This window comes from Schistocerca gregaria, chromosome 8, assembly GCF_023897955.1.
Source record: "Schistocerca gregaria isolate iqSchGreg1 chromosome 8, iqSchGreg1.2, whole genome shotgun sequence".
Classification (NCBI taxonomy): Eukaryota; Metazoa; Arthropoda; class Insecta; order Orthoptera; family Acrididae; genus Schistocerca; species Schistocerca gregaria.
Window position 1 is genome coordinate 232,383,017 of NC_064927.1, and position 24,715 is coordinate 232,407,731.

The 24,715-nt window shown below is 43.4% G+C and overlaps 2 protein-coding genes across 2 annotated transcripts; both read right to left on the minus strand.

Annotated features, from left to right (window-relative positions):
• Positions 1 to 1,178: 1,178 nt before the first annotated feature.
• LOC126284592 (trypsin delta-like) lies at positions 1,179 to 4,782 on the minus strand. Its single transcript, XM_049983635.1, has 2 exons — positions 4,352 to 4,782; positions 1,179 to 1,687 (listed from the first exon to the last, which is right to left on the minus strand). The coding sequence occupies exons 1-2, from the start codon at positions 4,715 to 4,717 to the stop codon at positions 1,289 to 1,291; spliced, it is 765 nt and encodes a 254-aa protein (XP_049839592.1). The 5' UTR covers positions 4,718 to 4,782; the 3' UTR covers positions 1,179 to 1,288.
• A 16,378-nt stretch (positions 4,783 to 21,160) lies between these two features.
• LOC126284594 (trypsin delta-like) lies at positions 21,161 to 23,903 on the minus strand. The gene is made up of 2 exons (XM_049983638.1): positions 23,514 to 23,903; positions 21,161 to 21,668 (listed from the first exon to the last, which is right to left on the minus strand). Exons 1-2 carry the CDS (start codon positions 23,877 to 23,879, stop codon positions 21,270 to 21,272), a joined length of 765 nt encoding a protein of 254 aa, XP_049839595.1. The 5' UTR covers positions 23,880 to 23,903; the 3' UTR covers positions 21,161 to 21,269.
• Positions 23,904 to 24,715: the final 812 nt, after the last annotated feature.

Consider the following 24,715-nt stretch of genomic DNA (forward strand, 5'->3'; position numbering starts at 1 on the left):
AAATCAGTAGTACTCCATTCAGGATGACTGGGTGGCAAGGATAAAAGTTAAATACGAGGCAAGGAACGACTTTATTGCTGTCTGATACGTTTCGGAATTAATCCACCATCAGATAACCACGAGTGATTTTTCCTCGTAATAGCGCATTTCAAATTGTTTGTGAAACAAACATTCGCAGACTAGGTGTTTCACATACGCCAGGAGCTATTACTACATATAGATACGGCGTTTCAAATGGCTCCAGCTTATCTTATGCTGGATAAATTCGGAAATGCGCACATATAAGCATGCCTGATACTCAACTTTTAGTACTGCGATCCAGTCTGCCTCGATGCAGAATGACTACTGCCTGTTTTTATTTCAAGTAAGATGTCGGATAAAAAGTGACAAAGGAATTATTTCTGTGTGATGTAACTACAAATTAACGATTTTAAGATTCTTGCCTTTACTGTGATATGGCGCTTGTTGCCACATTTATGATTATAGGTCAATGGTTAAATACGCTATAGATTTTGGTGCGTGAGTCTGTGAGTATCTAAAAAGGAGACATAAACAACCATACCTTTTGAATGATTTGACTTAGAAGCTTACGTTTATCGTGCCGCCAAGAGACCGTAGCTCTTGGTATGTAACGTAAATTTCAAGTTAGTACGTGTACCCGTTCCTGAAGAAAAAGAGTCTTAAAATACAGAGTTAAGAGGCAGACTGTTTTGGTGTGATGTAATTACAAATTTATCGTTCTCGGATTCTTTCCTTTGCTCTTACTGTGAAACCTTCCTTTTTGCTAAATTTCTCGATTATAGTCAAGTGTGAAGTGTCATACACATTTTGTTGAGTGCGTTTAGCAGCATTAAAATATGTGATATTGATGGTATCTTTCGATGACATTCACTTAGCAGCTTTAATGCTTTACACTGCCAAGGTACCATACACCTCAATATATGACATAAATTTCAACTTCATACGTTTACCCATTCCTGAGAAAAGGAAGTTTCAACAGCGGGACAGACAGACAGACAGAAAGACGAACAACAAAGTGATTCCGTAAGCTGTAAGAGTTCTGTTTTTATCGACGGAAGCACGGAATCATGAAAGCTGTCGTGTCCTCAGTATGCTGTACGAAAATCATAGTACTCTCTTACATAGCTTCAATGCTGATAATGTACAGTAAAAAGTCATTCATTTTCATAGTTATTTATTTGGGAAAGTTCATCTTGTATGCAACGGGAACATTCTTGTCAAAACGTGAAAATATACATTGCAGAGAGCAGCTGTGATCCAGAAGGCCTTAGACACCTGCTGCAGAGCGGATCCAGGAGCGCAGGTTTCCGACGTTGGCGTAGACGCCGGGGCTGGCCTCGCAGGGGCTGACCCCCCAGGAGACGATGCCCACCTGCGTGCTGCCGCTGACCAGGGGGCCGCCGGAGTCTCCGCTGCAGACGCTCTGGCCCGCACTGCCGGCGCACACCATTCGGGCCGTCACGGTGTTCACGTTGGCGAAGATGCTCTGGCAGGTGGAGCGCGCCACGATGCTGATGTCCAGCTTCTGCAGGTTGCTCGGGGCCGGGCCGTTTGTGTACGTGGATCCCCAGCCAGTGACGGTCACGGCCAGGCCTCCGGCGGGGTCGTAGCCGTCGGATGGGAGGTTGACGGCCTGGGCGTTCGTACCGAGCAGCGAGCCAGACACCTGGCACAGGAGAGGAAGCAATTCTTATTTGTGTCTGAATGACTGTTATAGACACTTATCAAATGTCATGATATGGTGCGGAACGGGGACAGGGGCAAGTACTGATGGCGCAGATGTGCTGCATGGGCATCACACATCTCCTGCGCCAGCTGCAGTTGTATAGCTGATCTTCTGAGAAGTGGTTGTGAAAATGATTTGTGTAATATGCAACGACATCGAGAACTGACGTAGTTCGAATGGGGTATGATGTTTGGTGCCCGACGGATGGGAATTTCGATTTCGACAGCGATGCCGTAATTTGTCTTCACACATTTAACCGTCTTGAAGGTGTATCGTGAACGGCTAAATGAGGGTGTCACAGAACACAACAGACGAACTACCGGCCATCCAGCCACCCTCATTGACCGCGAACGACGACGTCTGAGACGGATCGTCAATACAGCCACAAGGGCTACAGTGCAACATCTCATGCCTGAGTTCAACATAGGACGTGTTACACATGTGCCTCTGTGGATAACCAATGGGAAATGGGTTCCATGGTGTAAAGGAGCCGGCGCTGCACAAGGGTGCTGCTGTTAGTGGGACGTATCACGATTTCGATTGCACTATCCTAACGGGAGGCACAGTGTGTGGACTGACCACATGAATCGACAGATAATACTTGCCAAGAAGATTCGGTCCAAGGCGGTGGTGTATCTGTTATAGTCTTCAGGTGCATTTTCCTGTTATGTAATTGGTCCCCTAGTTGTTCTGCAATGGACTTGGAATGGTCCACAGTATGTTGAGCTATTTGGGGAGTATTTCCACCCATTTGTGGCCCTCCAACACCCTGATAGTTCACCGGTGTTTCAGTGTGATAAAGAGCAACTACATCGTTCCTGTGACGCCTGGGAATGGTTCCAGGAACAAGGAGGAGACTTGGATGGTCACCACAAAGCCCGGATTTCAGCCCCACTGAGGACATATGGGGTGTCATGGAAAGCAGGCTCCATTTCATCGATCCTCTGATTCTGCATTCACGAAGAGCCCACAGTTAGCTGCCGCTCTGCAAATTATTTGGTGTTACATGCTTCCAGAGGAGTACCGGGTATTTGTAGATTAACTTCGACAGCGTCTCATTGCAGTCCACAGGGCCAGATGAGGCCCAGCGCGAGATTAGGTGCCAGTCCCATGACATCTGCAAACTCATTGTAACTTAACGCCTGATAAATTGTCTTATTGCACAGTTAGCCCCTGCGTGTTTTATTTATTTCAGAAATGTACTCAGAAAGCAGATACTGTCTACTAACCACTGATAATGAAAGGTGGCTCGTTGTTACTCCTATCTGTGAATAATGACGCAGGCAGCTCGATTGGTGTGTTGTCTCTAAAACCTAAACAATTAATTCATATAGTAGGCCTTTAATTTTTCTTCTTCATTTACATAATCTAAATGACTCTGTTACATTTCACAGATATGCTAAGCTCTACGACCCCAGCAGTGTCGCTCCCAGTTCTTCCATTTATTTGGTACGCTATAAGTAATACCAAATACTGGAGCAGAGGTACCAAAAAGGTCATAACAACAAACTCTTCGCAATTTATACGAAAGATACGTTGTCACGACATTCAATGTCGAAATGGAAATCTGTTATCCCCCTCTATTGCTTCTAATGGCATGTGTTATATAAATTTAGTATTATATAGTAGTATTTACCATTAGAATGGAACGACGTTACTGTCTTCACAGGGTTACCTCCTTTCATCCGATATAGCTGAACTTGCATTCTGTTCTTCGTTATGAGTGAAATTTCTGTCTATGGTACCTAAGACTTCCCTCGAACAATCCAAAGATATTGGTTTCCTGTAAGCAACACAGTAGCCACAGAGGAGTCTTGAAACTCCTAGCCACGTTATCCGACAAACTGCTTATGCCCATTCAGGAAAGAAGCTGTTCTGTTATAAATTCTTCGTGCTATCGGAATTTGGTTGAGTGTATGTAAAACTATGCGCTTCTAAGGCTGCAAAGTTAGTGCCACATAAGATCCTGCACTCTTTTGGGAATCCAAAAGCATACATTGGTATCCTGGTTGTATTTTTTTGGTCTAAACAGTCCCAAAAACTTTACGGTCTCGTTATTTCTATATTCTCTTTTCAGCTGAATTACATAAGTCACCTTATCATATACGAACACAAAACTATTCATCCCCACGTGTGTTACAAACAATACAACCACTTACCGAGTGTAAGACATAGAGTCACATAAAAGAATTATGTATTATAAGAGTTTATTCATATTTCCTGGTCATGCAGGTACGTTACAAACACAAAGGAATTGTGTTCTATTTCTATTTTGTAGCTTATTGTTTACTGTATCATAACATAAGTATCTGAATTGTTGCACATGTAAGAACATTAACTGCCCATTGATATCTAATCCGCAGCAGAATCGCACGTCTTGTGTTAACTGACTTAGATTTTCTGAAGTCAGAAGAATGGAGAAGTGTATTGCCGCAAAACCAGTTACTGATATTATTACAACATGGTATATTCATTAATGTCTGCTTGAAGGCGGTTCTACGTTACACACATCGTATGTTTCTTTAGTTTCGACAACATAACGCAAATGATATAGGAGATGACGTAAAATAGGCCTTACGTGAAAGGCCTGAGCGAGTCACTCACCTGAACGACGGCGACGTCGTAGTCGACCGTATCGCTGTCGTACGATGCGTGCATGTAACCAGAGGAGGCCCTCAAGACGGTACCACCGCTTCCCCTAATCGACGATCCGGCTCTGAAAGTCATCAGCAGGAGGCTCATACCGTCCACACAGTGAGCGGCCGTCAGCGCCCACGTGGAGCTGATGATGGAGGCTCCGCAGATGTGCGAACCGCCATACTGGAAGGACAGCTGCCACGGGTAGTTGGCGATGTTGGCGTTGCTTCCTCCGATGATGCGGCTGTTGCCCCTGCTCCAGAGCCTGGTGCGGGCTGGCAAGGCTACGGCAGAGCCGAGCAGACACACGAACAAGAGGGCGAGGCGCTGCATCCTGAAGGCGGTGGCTGCAGGCTGCTGGGGTCGCACCCTATTTATACTGTTGAGACGTGCACAGTCACAAATAATGGGCAATGTCTTATCAGTGTTCCAGAGTTCTCGCTCATTGAGAAAGAGTTAATGGCGCTGTTTTATCGAGCGTGATAAGTTGCCACATAGGTTTTTCCTCAGGTGTTGCCACAGTCACTTACAAGTGGTTGAGATAATTAGTTCTAGTGATTCAAAGGTCTCCTTCAATTGCCTGTAATGAATGGAAAATAACTGGTGCTATATTTCCACGACGCATGATTTGAGGATGGAAAGTTTATTCAAAGAAGACTGCGCAACAAAAAGTGAACAGTTCTAAAAATTTGAGACATTGCCAAATGGAAGTATGTGACCTTCAATAAGTGTTTGAATAATAATTTATTTACCGCTCAAAAGTTTGTAATTTGGATATTAACAGTCTCAGCACCAAACCACAGTCTTCAGGTATGATTAATCCTCCAAAATGGATCGACTAGAAGTACATCAGTTGTAGTCATACTCTTTGATCATTACTAAACCCTTATTTTCAACACGTGAGGAAGTCATGTAGATTTTAGACTTCATGAAGGTCAGTGTGCTTAACTGTGGTTGTTATACGGGGTGCGTCAAAGGGCTCATCCTATTTTTAAAAAAACCATAACTATTATGGTATTTGGGATATGTGCGGGAACACCGTACTGTTAGAAAGAGTAAACCCTAGAGATTAGCGCGGGCCCCGTGAGGTAGCATCAGTGTGCGCCCACTTCAGTTCTACTAAAAATAGTGTCGGGACAACAAAAAGCGTTATGTGTTCCACCTTTTGCGCACTGCGGGTCAGTAATAATCGCTCAGCGTGGCTTTCATACCAGGCATGGTGTGGATCCTCCAACAGCGCAGAGCATTAGACGATGGCATGAACAATTCCGAGAAACAGGTTGTTTGTGTAAAGGCAAATCGCGGTGCCGTCCCCGAGTGTCTGACACAGACGTCGAACGCATGCGCCACAGTTTCACAAGGAATCCACAGAAATCCGTTCGACGTGCAGCTCAACATACTCCTGATGTCCGTCTGGCGTGTATTGCGTCGACGTTTAGCCACGAGACCATACAAAATTTAGTTACTGCAAACTCTCTATGTAGGTGAAAAACAACAAAATTTGGAGTTTTGTAATTTTGTTCTTGGTGAGATGGAGAACGACAGTTTTCTTCCATTCTTAGTGTTTCCATGGACATCACACACTTCTATGTCCGAGGCAGGTATCGAACATGCGGTCGCGCGGTTCCAGACCGAAACGCCTAGAACCGCTCGACCACTGCGGCCGGCTTGGGGTGAAGAGCTGCAGCAGACGAGAATTCTGACTGATATTCGCAACGAGAGGTGACTACTACATGATGCAGGTAATTTACCGCCTTCTTAATTTCATGTGTTACATCTAGAGAAGTAATTATGCTACATTACTTCCTAACGTTAGTTAAACAGTACATCATGCTCAAATCATCCGAACGATTTGAATTGAGCTTCGCCTGATTTACATGCAGCCTATATGATGTAAGTGTTTTGCAGGTCTTCTAATTTTGTTTCGGAACAAAGGCTCGGCTTTACAAAATGGTTTGTGTGGCAATTAACTCCAGGTGTAAATTAATACCCCGATGCTACAAATACCAGGAAACACTTGAGACAGTCATTAACGCTTTTTAGCTCAAATTTAATAATATAATTGACATTGTAAACTATTAACAGTTTCATTAGTATTTGACACAAATAGTGCAAGCAATTCTTAACACGTAAAATATTCCGTAATCCCTACTCAAAACTACATCTCTTGCGAATAAGAGATTCTCAATAATATCTCGGCTCCCGAAAACACGAAGTATTCTTTCTCTCTAAAAGGTTTTTTAACCATCTATTAATTGTCGTTGACTTTTGGGTAAAATGAGTACTGAACTAAGTAGCCACAAGAACAAGGAGCTCTATCGAAACAAAAGCATCAACAATCCATCACTAGTGATTTCACAATTTTCGTGATGGCACGTTGCTCTATGTGCTGTTCGAAAACCACTTATCGCACTTATTTAACACAAAGTGACATTGAAATGGAAGTTATTAATGAGCTGATAGCTGTACATGCGTCTGCACTTTAAATGACATGAACAACTGTTTCGTTGTGGTAATGGATAGAGACCCAATGCTAACTACGCAATACATTCGTTTTTGATCGATATTCGTCCACAGCACTGATCATCATTGCTGGCTAGATTTCAAGGGATGTAATATAACAGTATCAGTATCAGTTAGCAATTCTGAACTTTAAATTACATGACAAAAGTTTTTGTAGTGTATCGGGACAGTTGTCCGGAAACTGTTGTTCCTGGTTACTAACCACAAAAGATGTCAAATATGGTTTGATTCCCACGTAACTGACTTGAAACGATGTATTACATGTGCTGGATGGCGATTCGAACCCAGCACCTAAATCGACTGTTACGTAAGCAAAGTCAAATTCCAGATATGAATTTTCTCAGCAGTAGCGAGATGTTTGGAACTACAGTTGAAAATGGTTCAAATGGCTCTAAGCACTGTGGGACTTATGATCTGAGGTTATCAGTCCCCTAGACATAGAACTACTAAAACCTAACTAACCTAAGGACATCACACAGATCCATGCCCGAGGCAGGATTCGAGCCTGTGACCGTAGCAGCCGCGTGGATCCAGACTGAAGCGCCTAGAATCGCTCGGTCGAAGCGGGCGGCTTTGAACTGCAGTGAAGAGGCAATTAATAACTTCTGCATTTCCAGAATTCGAACTACTCACCTACCGTAGTCGTTTTCTAGACAAGAGTGGACATTAAGTATCGGTTTCTTTGCGGAGAAGCAAGAAGTGCACATGTTTAAATTATAAGTGACACAACGAAAAGTATGGTGACGGCTGGGAATTGAGCCCCGCTCGTATCTTCGTTGACTACACATGAAGACACATTAAGTGTCGAATTATTTTTCACCAGTAGCTATGAGTGTCATGTGTGAACTTATAACGATGTGACGGAAAGATCTACGACTGTGTCGAAACCGCCACATATTGTTATTGATAATGAATTAAGAGATGTAAAAAGGCTAAATAAATATCTATCAACAGTTAGAAGTGCTCATTCTAAAGCCTGAAAGGAATTCAGACCTTGACATGTGGAGAAGTTGGAACCTAGAACAAATAACAAGTTGATGCCGCTACGTCATCACGAACAAATCAACTTCCTTGAAACCAGAACCAATATATTCAACATCTAAAACGGAAATAAAAGAAGAAAGGCTTTATGAGCTTATATGGCGTTTGATCCCTTAACTAAAATAAAGATGCTAGTGTAAGAAAGGTTAGTAATGACAGATGTTCTACATGCTGCCCTTACTCCTCTGGCGTTGCCCAACGTAACTTGTAATCGGTAGCGAAGGGACATCACGTTTACCGCGCATTTGAAACTACGTTGGGATAATTTGTTCTTCATTTGGAATAACGAGAAGTAAATACAATCTACCAGGGCCTATTAAAAACTTTCTCCTGTAGAGGGAATTGAACTCTGACCCTAAGGTATTAATATAGTATCAAGCCCCACCTTTCTTTTCTGGGAGACGCTGATACGTCATCCAGAAGAGGATCTTTCTGAGGTGAGCGACGGATTCGAAGTTCATCTTCACTGTAGTTTGTGTTCCAATTTATTTCGCAGTATGTAACAAGGTACCCGATGCATCATTTTCACGAGGTGTGTTTGCCAAGTTGATCTTCTCTAAATTCCGATCGCTCCACTCTCCAGAAGCTCCGTACTGCCATTTTCGATGCTTCGGGTAGTGATGAGTCTATCGCACAACAGAAGAGACTGGGTCAGTCACTTCTCCTGGTTACAAGAAGTTCTGACATACGGAATGGAATAAAATTAGATATAATAAAGAGTACGACGTCTTCTTTCTTTAGGATAAAGTTTTCTCCCGAGATTGCTTCAATACAAAATATTGTGCTTGCGAGCTAGGTATGTACCTCAGAGTAGATTTCTGTTTCCTTAAATAAAATACAGAATAAAACAAAATCAATAGGTAAAAAATAGCGAATGAGAAAAAACGAGTTCAACGAGTTTTAGTTATTTTGTTTTGGAGTTTAGGTGCTTTTCTATTCACTTTGAACACTGTCTTTCACATAATTATATTCAATAAGAAATTTTCGAAAGTTTTCTTATACTATTTCGTCTTCATTAGGCTATGATGGTGAAGGAAAAGATACCTGCCGAAATCATCTCTCGTTTTATTTTTTTCAGTCAACAGATAAGGCACTGTTTGGCCTATTGACTAGTATATCGCATTTCCTTTTGTAAGTCGATATGGCAGATAAGTAGGATTAAAAAATCGGGAGGCAAGATATCGGGGTACTCCTCATATTATTGTGTCTGACATTTGTGTGATAACTCGACAGGTGTCCTTGGCACTCAAACCTACGTTCTACAGCGTCTTTTCGGTCACAATTCTCACTCAGATGGAGTGCATGAAGCTTCGTTTTGGTTGATTCTTTTCTTTTTACTGACCTTTTTCAGATTTGTCGGTAGTTGAGTGATGCTGAAATTTTTCCAAATGACCTCACAGTTGTAGCGATGGGAATTTTGTTTAGTCACATTTCTGCTTTTGTTTTCTATTAACTTTATGCACATGTTCTGAATTCCTACCATATTCGATGGGCGGACTCTGTTTGAATACAACTGAGTTCGAATAAAAATTGTTGAAAATGGTAAGCAGCAATGCAGGTGTGCCGTACACCCTTGGGTGGAGTCGACACTTTGGGAGTAATTTCGTCTAATAAGTGGGACGTGAGACTAGTGGGAGTCTTCTTCCACAGCTTGTATGTGGGAGTCACGAATAAAGCTTGTGACTTTCTCCCAACGTCGTTCAAATTTAATCTCCCGGTTTCCTGCTGAGAGGGTCAAAGCGTCAAATTAGACTTTGACAATGTTACCACGAGTTACAAAATGACCCAAAGCTGAGAGAATTCCGTGATTGTTCTTTCAGGTGGTATGGGTAAAACCTGTGCCTCATAATTGAATTTAGAGGCCATTTACAGAATTGCAAACACTGCCGTTTGGATGTCGTCACGTCTTCTCATGCTATATTCTTCGTCGCAGGCTCTCTCGCTGGCAAGGGTTTTCCTGCATTATACGTATAGTCGATATCTAGAATTTTCAAATGGATGACCACATTGAGTTCTCCGGTATTTTGTAAAGATATTCCATGCTCTACATACATAATGCGTGATTTAGTTTTGCTTAGCTTCGTACCTGATGTAAGTTCGTATTTGTTGAAGAACTGCAATGCTTTCTCCATGTCAATGTAACCAGTGATCACAAGACCCACATCATCTCTGTATGTGTTACATATGATATTTTGGCCTGGTATGTGCAGCCGTCGCAGTTGGTTCTGGAGACTGGCTAGTAGGGAATCAATGGCAAGGGCAAATAATACCACCGATATAGGACAACCTTGTCGCACCGACCTCGTGAATGCAAGTTGCCAGGTTATCTGACCATAAACCATGATTTTAGATGTGGTGTTCTTCATAATTCTACGAATGATATTGACCAAATACTGAATAAAATCCAGTGTGGTCCTTCTTTTGATAAGGTACTGGTGGCTGACCCTATCGACATCCTTCAGGCTTTGTTTTTGAGACTGAAGACTTCGAGATGCCGCTGTGCTAAGCCTGCCTTCAAGATTTTATGATAGCCCTTCATGTGCTTTGTAATTAAAAGCGCTGCCCGACACTAGGTAAGCAAGATGGCCATTGATTTCCTTTACAGTTTCGTTCTACGTTGTGAGAACAGTCAGTTCTTTTAAGTTCTGTGTTTAGTGAAAAGTCCGTTACTCCTTTACGTAGAATAATATCAATATCTACCGCATACAGAGAGTCTTTCAAGCTAATTAACTTCAGGGAACTATGTATGCTGTTGGTGTTCAAAGCTGAAATCCTGTAGCCTTGAGGTTGGTTCATAATCTACTACGTTTTTAAAACTTCAAATCTCCTCGCACGCCGTCAGTATGGAAGCTGTCAACAAGTGTCAGATATATCTTCGCCTACTGTTACTTAACCTGCATGACTTAATCGTTCATGAGGGGAGACTGACAGAGCTTCTCTGAAAGTTAGGGGAGTATCTCTGATTTCCTTATCTTCCGCTGTCTCCTCCGCCCAGTTCTTCTCAAGCGGATATATGAACAAGTCGTTCGCGGTTGTACTGCGGATTCCTGCTGCATGTTTTTGAGGGTCCACAGTTTTGTTTTGTTTTGCTTCCTCGAAACTCGGTGCACTACTGGTGGCTGGTGTGTAAAGAGATTCAGGCTGAGTACGATTACAGCATTCTTCGGAACTATCATTTAACTCCTGCACCACTTGCAGGACCTTTTCGCTCATCAGTGGAACAATTTTCTCAGCAGCGTGATGTGCATTCCTTCGTTTCTTATTTTTTGTGGGGGAGCATCTTTTCGGTGAGCTTGCTGAGGTTTCTGCTACAGTATCTTGTTTAGATTCAGTGACGTACCCGTCAGTACACGGTGTACCAGATTTCGGAATACTACTCGAAAGTGACTTGTTCAGGGCTTCCTTGGAACGTTGAGTCGGTTGCGGTGCAGCCGGAATGACCTCCGATACTTCAGTGACTTTCTTTGGAATACCGTTATCAGTAGCATTATCAATATGAGGAGTGACCAGAACGGGTCTAAAGGGCGGAAGTCCAGTGACAGGCGCCGCTTTCGCAAGACTGACAGCTCCTGCGGCCGACTCCTGTTTCGCGCACCGTTCTATACATTGGGCTCGGACGTGACTCTTCGAGCCTCACCCCGCGCACAATCTAGGCTGTTCCTCATACATGACGGCATCTCGGTGCCACAAACGCTAATATACCGTAAGACGGGATGTGTTTCTGTAGTTCCGTTTTAAGTTGTCCAATACCGTTCAACATTGGAAACTGATGTGAGTTCAAACGTTTTTCTGGAACATGACTCAGCACTTTCCCTTAAGACGACACTACTACATTTATTTGCTTACCCGGGAATTCTAATGGTAATTGGAAAATACTCAGTTTCTTATACCGGAGCCGTCAGAATGCATGAACCTGAAGTTCCCCCAACTAGTTATATTAGTGTAATTTCTAAGACTTTCCCGGCGATTTGTTGACATTAGTTATATTAGGTTTGTACATAAAACCTGCCTTCTCTTGCTGCAACTTAATTTACTTGTCTCAGACGCGTTTCGCCTGTTTCTTACTCTATGGTGTCTTCAGTGTGATCTATAACAATGCAGTTTTGTTATTTTTAGGTTATCAAACACTTCACGTGACGTTTTTTATGCATATAAGTATTTACTTACACTTCGCTGGGATCTGTGTTTCCTCTCAACAGGTCATTTTAAGTTGTCCAATACCGAAACATGAGCTCGATTTTGTATCCCAAACGTTTCCGCACTGTTCATCGTTTCTCTCCTTCTCCTTTGTGGTCTGCTAATATTATTCTGCCTCTAATTATAATTATTTGTTCGAGCACTGTACTTTAACAATGTAAATGTTGCAACTTCATTATGTGTTTCATCCTCTTTGCTTTGTTTACCTACGTGTTGCCACCCTAAGGCAGTATAAGTTCAAAATTAATTTATATTCATTGTGTATATATCTGGAGGAAAGGGTGGTGTATGTGTGTGTGTGTGTGAGAGAGAGAGAGAGAGAGAGAGAGAGAGAGAGAGAGAGAGAGAGAGAGAGAGAGAGAACAGTGTGTGCATGTTTTTTTATTTCTTTTTCTAGTGTGCAGAGTGTTGAATACGAATGTAATTACTGTTAGAGAGTGGTTAAAAGCTTCGGTGGTCATTTAATTTGACTTTTGGTTTCAATGTTCTGTGGAGGACTTCGAGAACAAGGGAGTGAAAAGGTGTTGGGTGGTGCTATTATTATTGTTATTATTATGTTAGTAGTCTTTGGAAGCATTATTCATTAATTTTTCTGTTAGGATAAACAATGAATTGTTTTGCATGTAAACCAGATCATTCAACTGGGTTTTCCTTTCTGCTTTGGATTGCTGTATATGGGAATTTTCTTGCAAGGCTGATTCCAATTATTATTGATTCTAATGATTGTTGATTCTAATTATGTTCATGACTTCTTCTCTAGTGGTAGGTGTGTGTTCATGTTGGTGTGTGTTTACTGTACTTGACATACACCTGCTTTCTGGTGTATGTGTCTGTTTTCTGTCAGTTGTGGGGTACATTTTTGCATGGAACTGTGTGTTGTGTTTGCATTTTGAAAAGACGGAGAATAATCTGAACATAACAAAACTGTCATTATTGATCCCACTGACAATGCCTTAGCGTAAGGAAAAGGCGAAACGCGTCTAGTACAAACAAATTAAGTTGGAACAAGGAAAAGCGGTTTTATATACAAAACAGGGATGACACTGAGGATGACCACGGAAACAAAATTGTTGCTCCAGTAGATTCGACAATTCTAACACAAAGATCGGATTATATCAGTTTAACGTAGACAACAGTATCCCCCATCGATAGATAACAACAAAATCATCACAACCTGTCTTCACAAAAGATTGAATTCATAAGAGTTAGGTTTAACATAGTTCTTATTAAAAGGTCAAACTGTCTGCCGTCTTGACTCACACTTCCATCTTCTGTTATTCACGAATACTCGAACACCACAGTGGAAAGCAGCAATAAGCTATTAGACTTTCACAGGCCAGGACTTGACTTCCGCTCGTCGCGACGTTCGGAGGTTCTCACTAGCGCGCTCATCGTGGCCGTTCTTTGTTTGTGTTAGGCGAACGAGTGCGGGGCTTCGTAATCTTCCCGCTATTCCTAGTATTTCCCTACTTATATCGTCGCTTTTCCTGGTTAATCATTTACGTGCAGCGCAGCGGTCACTGGATTGTTTCTTTTCTTCGACATGCGTTCGCGGCGGTTGTGCAGTATAGTTCAGTGTAAAACGGCCGAACCTCCAGATACGGTTCAAAAATGGCTCTGAGGACTATGGGACTTAACTTCTGAGAGCGTCAGTCCTCTAGAACTTAGAACTACCTAAACCAATCTAACCTAAGGACATCATACACATCCATGCCCGAAACAGGATTCGAACATGCGACCGTAGAGGTTGAACGGTTCCAGACTGTAGCGCCTAGAACCGCTCAGCCACTCCGGCCGGCTCCAGATATGGATCGGATCATACTGTCGGCACTAGATATCTCTCATCAAAATGTACCGACAGACACTCCGTTTCTACCGATGTCCGAGAACCACAGTGAGATCCAGCAAAGTGAATTACAACTCCCGGAAACACAGCCTCTCCTAACCCATCAATAGCAGGAGCTACAGCACTGCCCCGCACAGCAGCTTCTGCATCACCATCATCAACTGCAGTTTCAGTAGCATCAACTGGCTCAACAGCAGTTCTTGCAACTGTAGCAGCTACAACAACAGCAACTCCAGAAACCTCAGCACCAACAACAACAGTTGCATCAGGTTGGTCAGCAAGTTAGCCATCCCAGCGACCCTTCCTGCTTCGTGCTTAAGACTAATGCACCTGCATGGCATCAGCATGAAAGTGGTCCCCTTAGTCGATCACCTCCAGTTCCAGACTGTGATATGCGTGTGTTACTGGGTTCGGATCCCCCTCTAGTAATGTTAGGGTGCAGGCAAACTCGGAACACTCTCTGAGTCAACCACTGACTTCCATTGCTGCAGTCGTACGGCCAAGTGTCTACAATCGGTAGATGCAAGCCCCTACATTGTCTGTGGAGAGCTTACATAAGAATGTAGGCGAACTCCATCCTACACTGGTAGGCTGGTTATTACTTTCCTATAAATCTCATCTCAAGCATGACATTGTTAATGAAGCAGAAACAACGAGTGAACTGAAACCTGCTGCGTCGATAGAAGTTCCTATTTTCAAATATCGTGAGCTTGATGTCTATATTCCAAACCTCCTGCTTCATACATATGCCATTATTCGTGATGTTGACATCTGCTTAACAGACAAGGGGATGGTTTACGTAATCGAGAGCACATATACGCTAAGAAACATCATTCAGATGCAGATTCCAGGTTGTCTGGTGGTGTTCCTCTTCCAAATTCTGCCCTCACATGTTGCTACTCCGGGGACACGTTTTTTAATGGAACAGTACGTCGCTCCAGTCATTCAATGTAGAAATTTCTGGCATTTTCGTCATCGAACAAGTCGATGTAGGAGTCATACTCGTTGCAGCAAGTGTGATGGTCAACACCCAGCGGATTCATGTACGGCTCCGTTTTCGACAGGATTAAATTGCTCTGGTCCGTAGGCAGTGACAGATCGTTGATTCGTGGCCTTTCACTATAAACAAGAGCTCCAGCGTGCAAAGGCCTACGCCACGTCGGGGAGGGTAATTGGCAGCCCGCAGTTCTCATGCTCTGCTGCTCTTCGACAACCCCCTAGTCCCGAAGATCCACTTCATTTACCTCCGATACTTCCAAGGTATTCCTTGCAAACGATAGTCGTCTTAGAGATACTTCTAAGTCAACAACGCTAAGGCCACTGTTGGCCCAATTAGGCTCTCTCCCTCAGGTTGCCAGGAATCGTCAACATGACCTCCAATTGGCAGACAGATTGGCTGATATCTCTGGCAGTAAGGTCAATCGACATGGCGCGCTCCTCGGCTAGCGGCTGTTGATGTACTTTTCGGGATGTGAGGTCACGGTCCAAGAACTTTTCTGCTCCTTACGTTTCGTCCGGGACTGCGCTGGACTTCCTCAGAGGCGCTGTTCCCCGGAGTCTTGCCGACTGGCTAGTCCGGCGACACGGATTCTCTGACATATGTCGCGAATATTCTGTCTCTCATCATCTCCCCCAATTCCTGCTGCCACCGAACCAATATCCTCCTCAGTACAGACAACAACAGCTGCCGTTTTTTAATAACAACGAATATGTCATGAAATCCATTATCTCGTTTATCACGCACTTCATGGCAGATACAAAGACACAGCCACTTGGAACTTTACGAGTACAAGCTCTACGACCACTATTAACGACCCCACTTTCGCCTAGCACCTGGGACGGCTTTAGGTTCCTCCAAAGGAATCCAAAATCTGCGATTGACAATCAGTGAGCCCTTCAGCATTAACTTTGGACGCGGAAGATAGCAGCGGCTGCCATCTCAGAGACAGGGTTTCAACCAGGTTGTCTTGTCCGCTTTCGAGGATACCAGGTTCATCGCTGAAGCGATGGTCGAGGAGACGTCGCCCTATTCATTACTCATGGACTCTATCACACCCCAGTGAAGATATCCCACGTGGCTGTCGGCAGCTTTCAAACGATAGCGGCCAGGCCGTCTACTCCAATCGGTCGCCTCTCCGACATGCCTCTTTACAGCCGACCTAGGTCGTATATTCCCACTGAAGAATGTTATCCACTGGTCCGGCATATGGAATCCCCATTATTATTCCGTGAGTGTTTTAAGGCACTCAAAAGACTGTGGGGCTGTGACTATAATGTTAGGTTGGGTGGCAGGATTCTTGAGATTCTCGACGAGTTCAGTCGTATCCCTCCTCAACGATCTATCCGCTACGTTACTTCCATTACCTGGACAGGGACCTTCAGCGATAGATTTCAATCTCTGTTCGACGTGACTTTCTTTGTTCTTTACATGCACTGATCTTCCCTACCCTGCATTCTTCTTATATCGACTGTCACTACAACGCCTGTCACGGCCTATAGGCTATCTCGTAAATGGCAAGTTAAGCAGGCAGATTGGTCACGGTATGGCGCACTGATGGATGCCTAGTTATTGTCATTCTCCATTTCGGGCGTCCTTGCAAATAAGGTACATTATGTTTAGGAATTATATCAATGTAGCGGCATCGCATTCTACCCCACAGAAGAGGATGAAAACTGGCACCAGCCGGTCCTCAGTTCCCTAGTGGCTCCCAGAATGTTCGTGTCAGATGACTGAATTCAGACTGGCTTGCAGTCGTCTTATATGGCATACGACGTGGGAGAACTATGCTGCTTACAAACGAATAAACGCATCCACCAAGCGCTTTCTCAAGGCCCGCAAGAACAACCTGTGCACCTCCTGAAGGACATATTATGTCGATGGTGAACAGGTTCGGCCGGAAACCGTAACTCGTAAGTGGTGGCAGATATGGGTAGACGAGTTTGCCGCCATTGTCACACTTGTAACTGCCATGCTGGAACCCATTAATCTCGTGGCGACAGCTGCCGCTGCCGATGTACGAGAATGGTTTACCCACGCCATTCTCTCTCGCCGAACTCCACAGGGCCCTGACGTTCTCATCAGACACATCGCCTGACTGTGACCAGATCCACCAATCCATGATTATAAATTTATCTGACGATGCTAAATGTGTTCTTGTGGACATCTTTAATGACATATGGTTCTGGATGACAGGACGACTCAGATATTGGTGCCCCTATTGAACCCTAGGACACACACTGGTCAAGTGACCTCCTATTGCCCGATTATACTGTCGTCCTGAGTACCTGATACATCCGAACGTCCGCTCAAGTTTCGCTTACAATGGTGGTTGGAACACGAGAACTTGCTAATACGGATCAAAGCCAATTTCGTGAGGGCGGAAGTACTTAATATTACATCGCTTGCGATGGTGATTGGAAAACCGTTCTTCACTAAAGGATATTTAGGCGTCTATTACTTGACTTTTCGAGGGCGTATGACTGTGTCGGTGATACCTGAAGTTGTCAACAATATGCAACTGGTGCATCTCCCTATGGTGGTTTTTCGGATTATGTACACTCTAACTGGTTGCCGTACCGTATATATTCGTGATCACGAAAATTTTTTACATGGTCCCTACCCAGTGTGTCGCGACCTCCCGCAGGGCACGATACTTAATCCCTTGCTATATACCCTATATGTTGCCGACCTAGAGACTGTTCAGCAGCCACACCATCAAAGCTCTTCAGTATGCGGACGACGTCTGTATATACGCTCACTCCTCGTGCCTTTGGGTGACATGCCGACGCATGTGATATGTTAGCCACGTAGGAGTTCAAGAACGGGTTCAGTTTGTCACCTGTCAAATCGGTTGTTGTGATATTCACTGGTTTACGTCACAAGCTGTCTGGTAGCTTAAATATGGTGGCTTTCAAGCCAATGTAAGTTTCTTGTGAGCCATTAGGGCATTACCCTAGCGTTTAAAGAAATTGAGTATTTGGTGCTCATAATTTGTTCATAAGCTCTGCGGTAAATATGTTTTAATTAAGTGGGTGTTTTTAATGCCTTGTGATACTTTCTTGGCTTTATTTATTACTCTTCTTAATTATTTTAAGGAAATTTGTAGAAGTAATGTATGCTTCTGGAATTGGTCTTAAATCGTTTCGAAAACTGAGATCGTTGGAGGAGTGCATTACTGGTAAATGCTAGAAGTAAGCATCTGTTTCTTATAGAAATTTCAGTTCAATGCAAACAAGTCTGTGCTTGTGTAGCCTAGGTGACTTATTGACCAAGTCTCTGAGCTTCATGACTTTACCGTATTCAGTTAAGATTTTTTAGGTGAGAAGATTATTACACTAACAGTTTACCGTTTTATGTTATTAAACGATGTTTGTTCTGTGCAGTTTTCAGTAACGTTACTTTCTGATTATTATGACATATTTGAAGGATTTAGGCCATAAACGTACATAGGAGTGGACGCATTACATTTTCTTAGCTTGTTTTCTTTAGTTCATATTTCACCTGAGCCGCGTTTGTTAACAGCTTTTAGATTTGCGAGTTGCATGTCCGCTGTTTGGTGCGGCGCTTAGCTGTGGAGAACTGTTGCTGTTATGCACCAGCATGGCGTTTTTTGGGTGCTTTTGACTGCCTGACATTACCTTAGTGGAACTGTTTGCGCTAGCAGCTTATTTCATGACTTTGTTTAGCATACGCTCAAATTTACAAACTCTTATGTTAATGTTGTACCTCAAATATTTTAGGCCTCTCCTGATACTAGTAACATCACTCTTTTAATTATTAAGCCTCAGGTTTCTAGATGACACAATTTCAACCTGTACTTATTGCGCAAACATTTGGAAACTCTGAGCTTCCTTCATCTGGTGGTCAATCTTTGAGATGTTTTTCTTATTACCTTGCACTCACTTCCATATTGTATTTATTACATGCACGTAAAAAACAAATCTTGCTCCATCGCAACTGTTGCCCCTTAACTTTCATGGTTGGTCTGTTCTGAAGACTGGATGTTCGGACTTGTGATTTAGTAATCGCAAATGCAGATGATCCTTTCAAAGCCAGAGTGTGGTTACATTCTTTCGCGTAGAGGGCGGAGGGAGGGAGGAGAGGGGGGAATTTCTACCTCTTCTTTATTATTTTCCATTTGAAAATGATTTACTCTCTTCCAAAAAACTATATTGCTTTGGAGTCCGTATGTTGCTTGGGCTTATCTAACCTCAAAAGGGGTAGCCTCGAATATGTTGTCGGGGTCAAGAGCACTTCTATTGGGAGTGGTGTAGTAGAACGTGGAGCCAAATTGTGCACGGCAGCAGAAGATCCTCTTCACATTTCCCCCGATACTGTCGGTGAGCTAGGTATTGCTACTGCTACTGCTTCTGTAGCCTTGGAGGAACTTTCTGGCAATACTCAATTTTTGAAGGGTAATCAACCTGCGTAGAAGAAAATCTGTAGATTATCAGCGCATTTGTTCCATTGGAGTAACTGACTTGCTGCATTAAATTATCTTGAGTTTATGAACAGCAAAAGGAGACCGTTGCACATTTTATTGTTAGGGCGAAAGATTTATAGAGCAGTGATGAATTTTTGGCGTTGGGTAGTGAATTCGGTCGTATGGAAGAAGGTAATTTAGCTGTTAGTCAGTCACAGGGTTTGAGGTTCGTGCAGACGCAAGCCAGTGCTATGTCAGTCTCTGATTCCTTTGCAAAGTTGCTCAGTCTGATTATGTGTTTGTTTAGAAGAGTTTCTGGGTTGTTTGTTGATAAGTTAAATCAAGTTCGTCTGCTGTCGTGGTTACACGTCCGCTTTCAGTTTCATGCATATTCTTCGCAAGTTTTGTATTCAACGGTATTTTCTTTGCTCTATTCTTTCCGAAAAGGATTGTTGAGCGATTTGCTGTCGGACATACTTCGAAGTCAGTGTACTTTGGGCAAATTCAGAGCTCGGATATCAGAAAGAAATTTATCATCAGCCATTCATAAAGAGCCTGAGATTGCATACTACTGGCAAGCGCAAACGTCTAATGAGACGTTAAGAATATACTGAGCAGATTCGTATGGCTGCCTCCGTCTTCAGCACGAATTCTACCGAGCGAAATAATCTATCGAATATTTTGGAATGCATGAGACCAAAGGATCCTTCGCATTTTGTATCTGATTAAAGACCTCCTACTTTTTCCTAGTTGATTGAATTACTCGATTCGAATGATACACTTAAATTTGTGGATGAGCAAACGGAACAGGGTAGAGGCTTTCAATCTCTTAGTTTAATTTCAGAGAATAATTGTCATCAGTCACCCTGGAAGTCAGTAATTAGTAAACGTTGTTTTCGGCGTGGGGTACATAGCCACCAGGGACATGAGTGACCAGTTAGACGTGGGCGAAGGCCTAACGGACAATGCCACGAGCGTGGAGTAAGACTTTTGTCAATAAGACTCCCACTCGTTAGGCATACATTTGTGGTCTTAATAGTACTGCTCTTCCATGTTTTTCTCTCTCGGTAGTGCCACGTGATCTTCCACGGCCTGGCGCTCTTGCGACCATACATTGTGGTACATTCGCTGCCAGCGATGAGGTACAATGGCTATATTTCTACCACGTTTTTCTGCAGTATCGCGGAAGGAACATGCATCTTAATCTCTCGTAGCCCTATTGCACGACTCCTTCAAACTCAATGAGGTGCTCTTAATTGTGTCTTTGACGCCTTCAAGACATTATTGATTAACATCAAGTCACCCCGTCCAATCTCGAACTTAACTAAGTCTGACGACAGTCACAGTGTGTATTTAAAGGAAACTTGATTTGCACCATCATAGTGGTGCTACTAGCACCATATTAGACGAGTTGTGCATTAGACATCATCTTTCAGATCCAGAAACAAGTCTACCACCGTTCATTTGTCACTCAATCCCTTCTTGGCGCTGTGACTCTTTTCTGTTCGTCTGTATTAATATTTGAAATATTAAATGAGTTGGACCCAGCTGACGCGTGAATGTGTTCCCCACTGCGCTTCGACTGTGTGTTCTGTAGATTTCGTCTAGAGACTTGACTCGCACAAGTAAAATATTTAGTTTCAGTTTTTTCCATGTACTTTAGTTGTGATAATCAATTATAAGGTTTATGTTCACTAAGGATTCATAGGGTTCTCTACTGTATCTCCGACAATAGCAAAAAGGCGATAATTGGTATAGTCATTTATTTGTGAAAATTCGTCTTGTATACAACTGGAACATTCTCATCAAAACGCGCAAGTGCACATTGCAGAGAGCAGCTGTGACCCAGAAGGCCTTAGACACCTGCTGCAGAGCGGATCCAGGAGCGCAGGTTTCCGACGTTGGCGTAGACGCCGGGGCTGGCCTCGCAGGGGCTGACCCCCCAGGAGACGATGCCCACCTGCGTGCTGCCGCTGACCAGGGGGCCGCCGGAGTCTCCGCTGCAGACGCTCTGGCCCGCACTGCCGGCGCACACCATTCGGGCCGTCACGGTGTTCACGTTGGCGAAGATGCTCTGGCAGGTGGAGCGCGCCACGATGCTGATGTCCAGCTTCTGCAGGTTGCTCGGGGCCGGGCCGTTTGTGTACGTGGATCCCCAGCCAGTGACGGTCACGGCCAGGCCTCCGGCGGGGTCGTAGCCGTCGGATGGGAGGTTGACGGCCTGGGCGTTCGTACCGAGCAGCGAGCCAGACACCTGGAACACGAGACGGAAGAATGGTTATTCATGCCTGAACAACGGCTACATAATTCTGAGCATGGTACAAGGTGTTACTGTACAATAATATCCACTGTATGTTTATTTCATTCTCACTTGGAATGATAATGTAGGAACTGTCTAGTAACCACTGTAAACGCGGTGCTGTTTAGTTATGACCCCTGTCTGATATTAATGACGTAGGCAGTCAGATTGATGTGTTGTCTGACATACATACGGTACTCTAAATTAATTCTATTATAAATTGAGCTTGTAGAATTCCATCATCTAGCATAGTTTTGCTTCAAACAATTTTCATTCACATATATATTTGTTACAGGCTACAGTCCTATCATCATAGCAGTGGGTCTCTGAATTCTTCAATTTTTTTCAGTAAGCCGTAAATGATATGTTTCCCAAATAATGGAAAAGAATTCTAAAATAGGTCACTACAGCAAATTATTCCTGATTTGAGTATACTGTACATCGTAATGCAAATAAATTTTTTACCTTCGCTACTAATAATTCACTTGTTATGTACATTTACTTTTATGTAGCAGTGTTTGGTGTTAGAATGGAACGATTCTTTCTCTTCACAGCATTACCAATTCTCTTTTCATCAGTTGAAGGTAACCTATTACATTTGAGTTGCTGTTCGCCACCCCAAGTGGAAATGCTGTCTATGGTGTCAACATTTCCCTCGAACAACCCAACGATGTTAGCTACCTGCAGAAATTACCATAGCCGTTAAATACGCTTGGAAGTGATACCGGCACTATCCAATAAATTGTGTAAATTCAGAAAGTAAGCTATTCTATCACACTTTCTTCGAGTCTATCTGAATTTGGTGCACTATATATTGAACTATTGGCTTCTAGGACAGCAAAGTCAGTGACAGGTAATATGATGCACTCTTGTAGAATCGGAATCATACACTCGGTACATAGCCGTAATGTATAGTGTATCAGTCTTAAAAATTTTCTGTCTCATTATTTGTGCTTGCACTTTTTAACTTTTATTGTTAATTGTGTATATCACCTTATCGTAGACGAATACGAATCTGCTCATCCCAATCTGCAGAGCTCATTAAAGAAGACCTTTTGTACCATTTTAAAACCTTTAAGAAAGAAAACAGTTTAATAATAAATGTCGTCCTATACTGCCACTATTGTTAACAAACAACACAGTCACCTACCAACCGTAACCACAGCAGGGTTATCTGTTACAAATGTTCATTGCTGCTTCATGATCGTGCAAGTAAGTTGCGGATACAATGGAATAGTGTTTGATCTCTGTATCGTAAAGTGTTGTTCAGTATGGCGTAACACGCGTCTTTGAAGTTGTTCATACATGTGAAAAATATAATGTGCCTACTGATTTCAAGTCTGCAGCAAAGTGGCACGTCCCTTTACAACTGAATTCGTCAGCTCTCCCTAAATCAGAAGAATGGTAAGGTTTGGGGTTGTTTGGGGAGTGAGACCAGACAGCCAGGTCATCAGTCTCATCGGATTAGGTAAGGAAGTCGTCCGTGCCCTTTCAGGGGAACCATCCCGGCATTTTCCTGGAGTGGCTTAGAAAAATCACGGAAAACCTAAATCAGGAGGGGCAGACGCGGGATTGGACCGTCGTCCTCCCGAATGCGAGTCCAGTAAAAGTGGTAGGGCATATGTCATGAAAACAGACATTGATTATATTCTAACGTGATGTTTTGATTACCTTGTGTTTCAGAACGGTATTACCTTGCACACTTCAAACTTTTTTTCATATTCCGCACACATAGCCCTAATTATATAGGAAATGACGAAAAAATAGGCCTTACGTCAAAGACCTGAGCGAGTTGCTCACCTGAACGACGGCAACGTCGTAGTCGACCGTATCGCTGTTGTACGATGCGTGCATGTAGCCAGAGGAGGCCCTCAAGACGGTGCCACCGCTTCCCCTAATCGAAGATCCGGCTCTGAAAGTCATCAGCAGGAGGCTCATACCGTCCACACAGTGAGCGGCCGTCAGCGCCCACGTGGAGCTGATGATGGAGGCTCCGCAGATGTGCGAACCGCCATACTGGAAGGACAGCTGCCACGGGTAGTTGGCGATGTTGGCGTTGCTTCCTCCGATGATGCGGCTGTTGCCCCTGCTCCAGAGCCTGGTGCGGGCTGGCAAGGCTACGGCAGAGCCGAGCAGGCACACGAACAAGAGGGCGAGGCGCTGCATCCTGGCGGCGGTGGCTGCAGGCTGCTGTGGTCGCACCCTATATATACTGTAACACGTGCACAGTCATAAGTAACTGCAGTATCTTATCAGACTTCGGGAATTCTCGCTCATTGAGCAAAAGTTAATGGTGCTGTTTTATCGAGCGAGATAAGTTGCTGCACTGGTATTTCCGGAGATGTCGGCTCAATCACGTATAAGTAATTAAGATAATTAATTCAAACGGTACATGGTTTTCCTTCAGTTGTCAGTAATGCACGGAAAATAACTGGTGATTGGTATCTGTGATGCAAGATTAAAGAATCGAAGGTCTTCTCAAAGAAGACTGCTCGACAGTAGTTGAATACTTCAGAGAATGCATCATGAAGTGTTTTATTTGATCTATATCTCATCCACTGGGTCGATCATAGACCATCATGACTTGACGTTAGTCAATACAGATCAGTTAAAAACATCTCACTTTCCTTTTTAATCTGTTACACCATCAAGATTGTCAAAGAGGAAGCTGCTTGGTTTCAGATATTGTTCACTCAGTATTTGAGAATGAGAGCACGTACCGACTTGCAACAGACTTCACACATAATTTCAAACTACGAAATCTGTTCCTCGCTGACAACGACTGCAAAAGATAAAAGCAACTGCTGCTATCGTCGCACGTTAGAAATCTGCTTCGGGCATGGATGTGTGTGTTGTCCTTAGGTTAGTTAGGTTTAAGTAGTTCTAAGTTCTAGGGGAATGATGACCAAAGAAGTTAAGTCCCATAGTGCTCAGAGCCATTTTGATAAAAGCCAAACGTTTTATGCCTCCGTGCTTTTCCGCTGTTCATGCAGTAAAAATGC

Coding starts and splice junctions, on each gene's coding strand:
- LOC126284592 (XM_049983635.1), bottom strand. CDS start 4,717: ATGCAGCGCCTCGCCCTCTTGTTCGTGTGTCTGCTCGGCTCTGCCGTA. Junction 1,688..4,351: donor ACGACGTCGCCGTCGTTCAG/GTGAGTGACTCG, acceptor CTCCTGTGCCAG/GTGTCTGGCTCGCTGCTCGG.
- LOC126284594 (XM_049983638.1), bottom strand. CDS start 23,879: ATGCAGCGCCTCGCCCTCTTGTTCGTGTGCCTGCTCGGCTCTGCCGTA. Junction 21,669..23,513: donor ACGACGTTGCCGTCGTTCAG/GTGAGCAACTCG, acceptor CTCGTGTTCCAG/GTGTCTGGCTCGCTGCTCGG.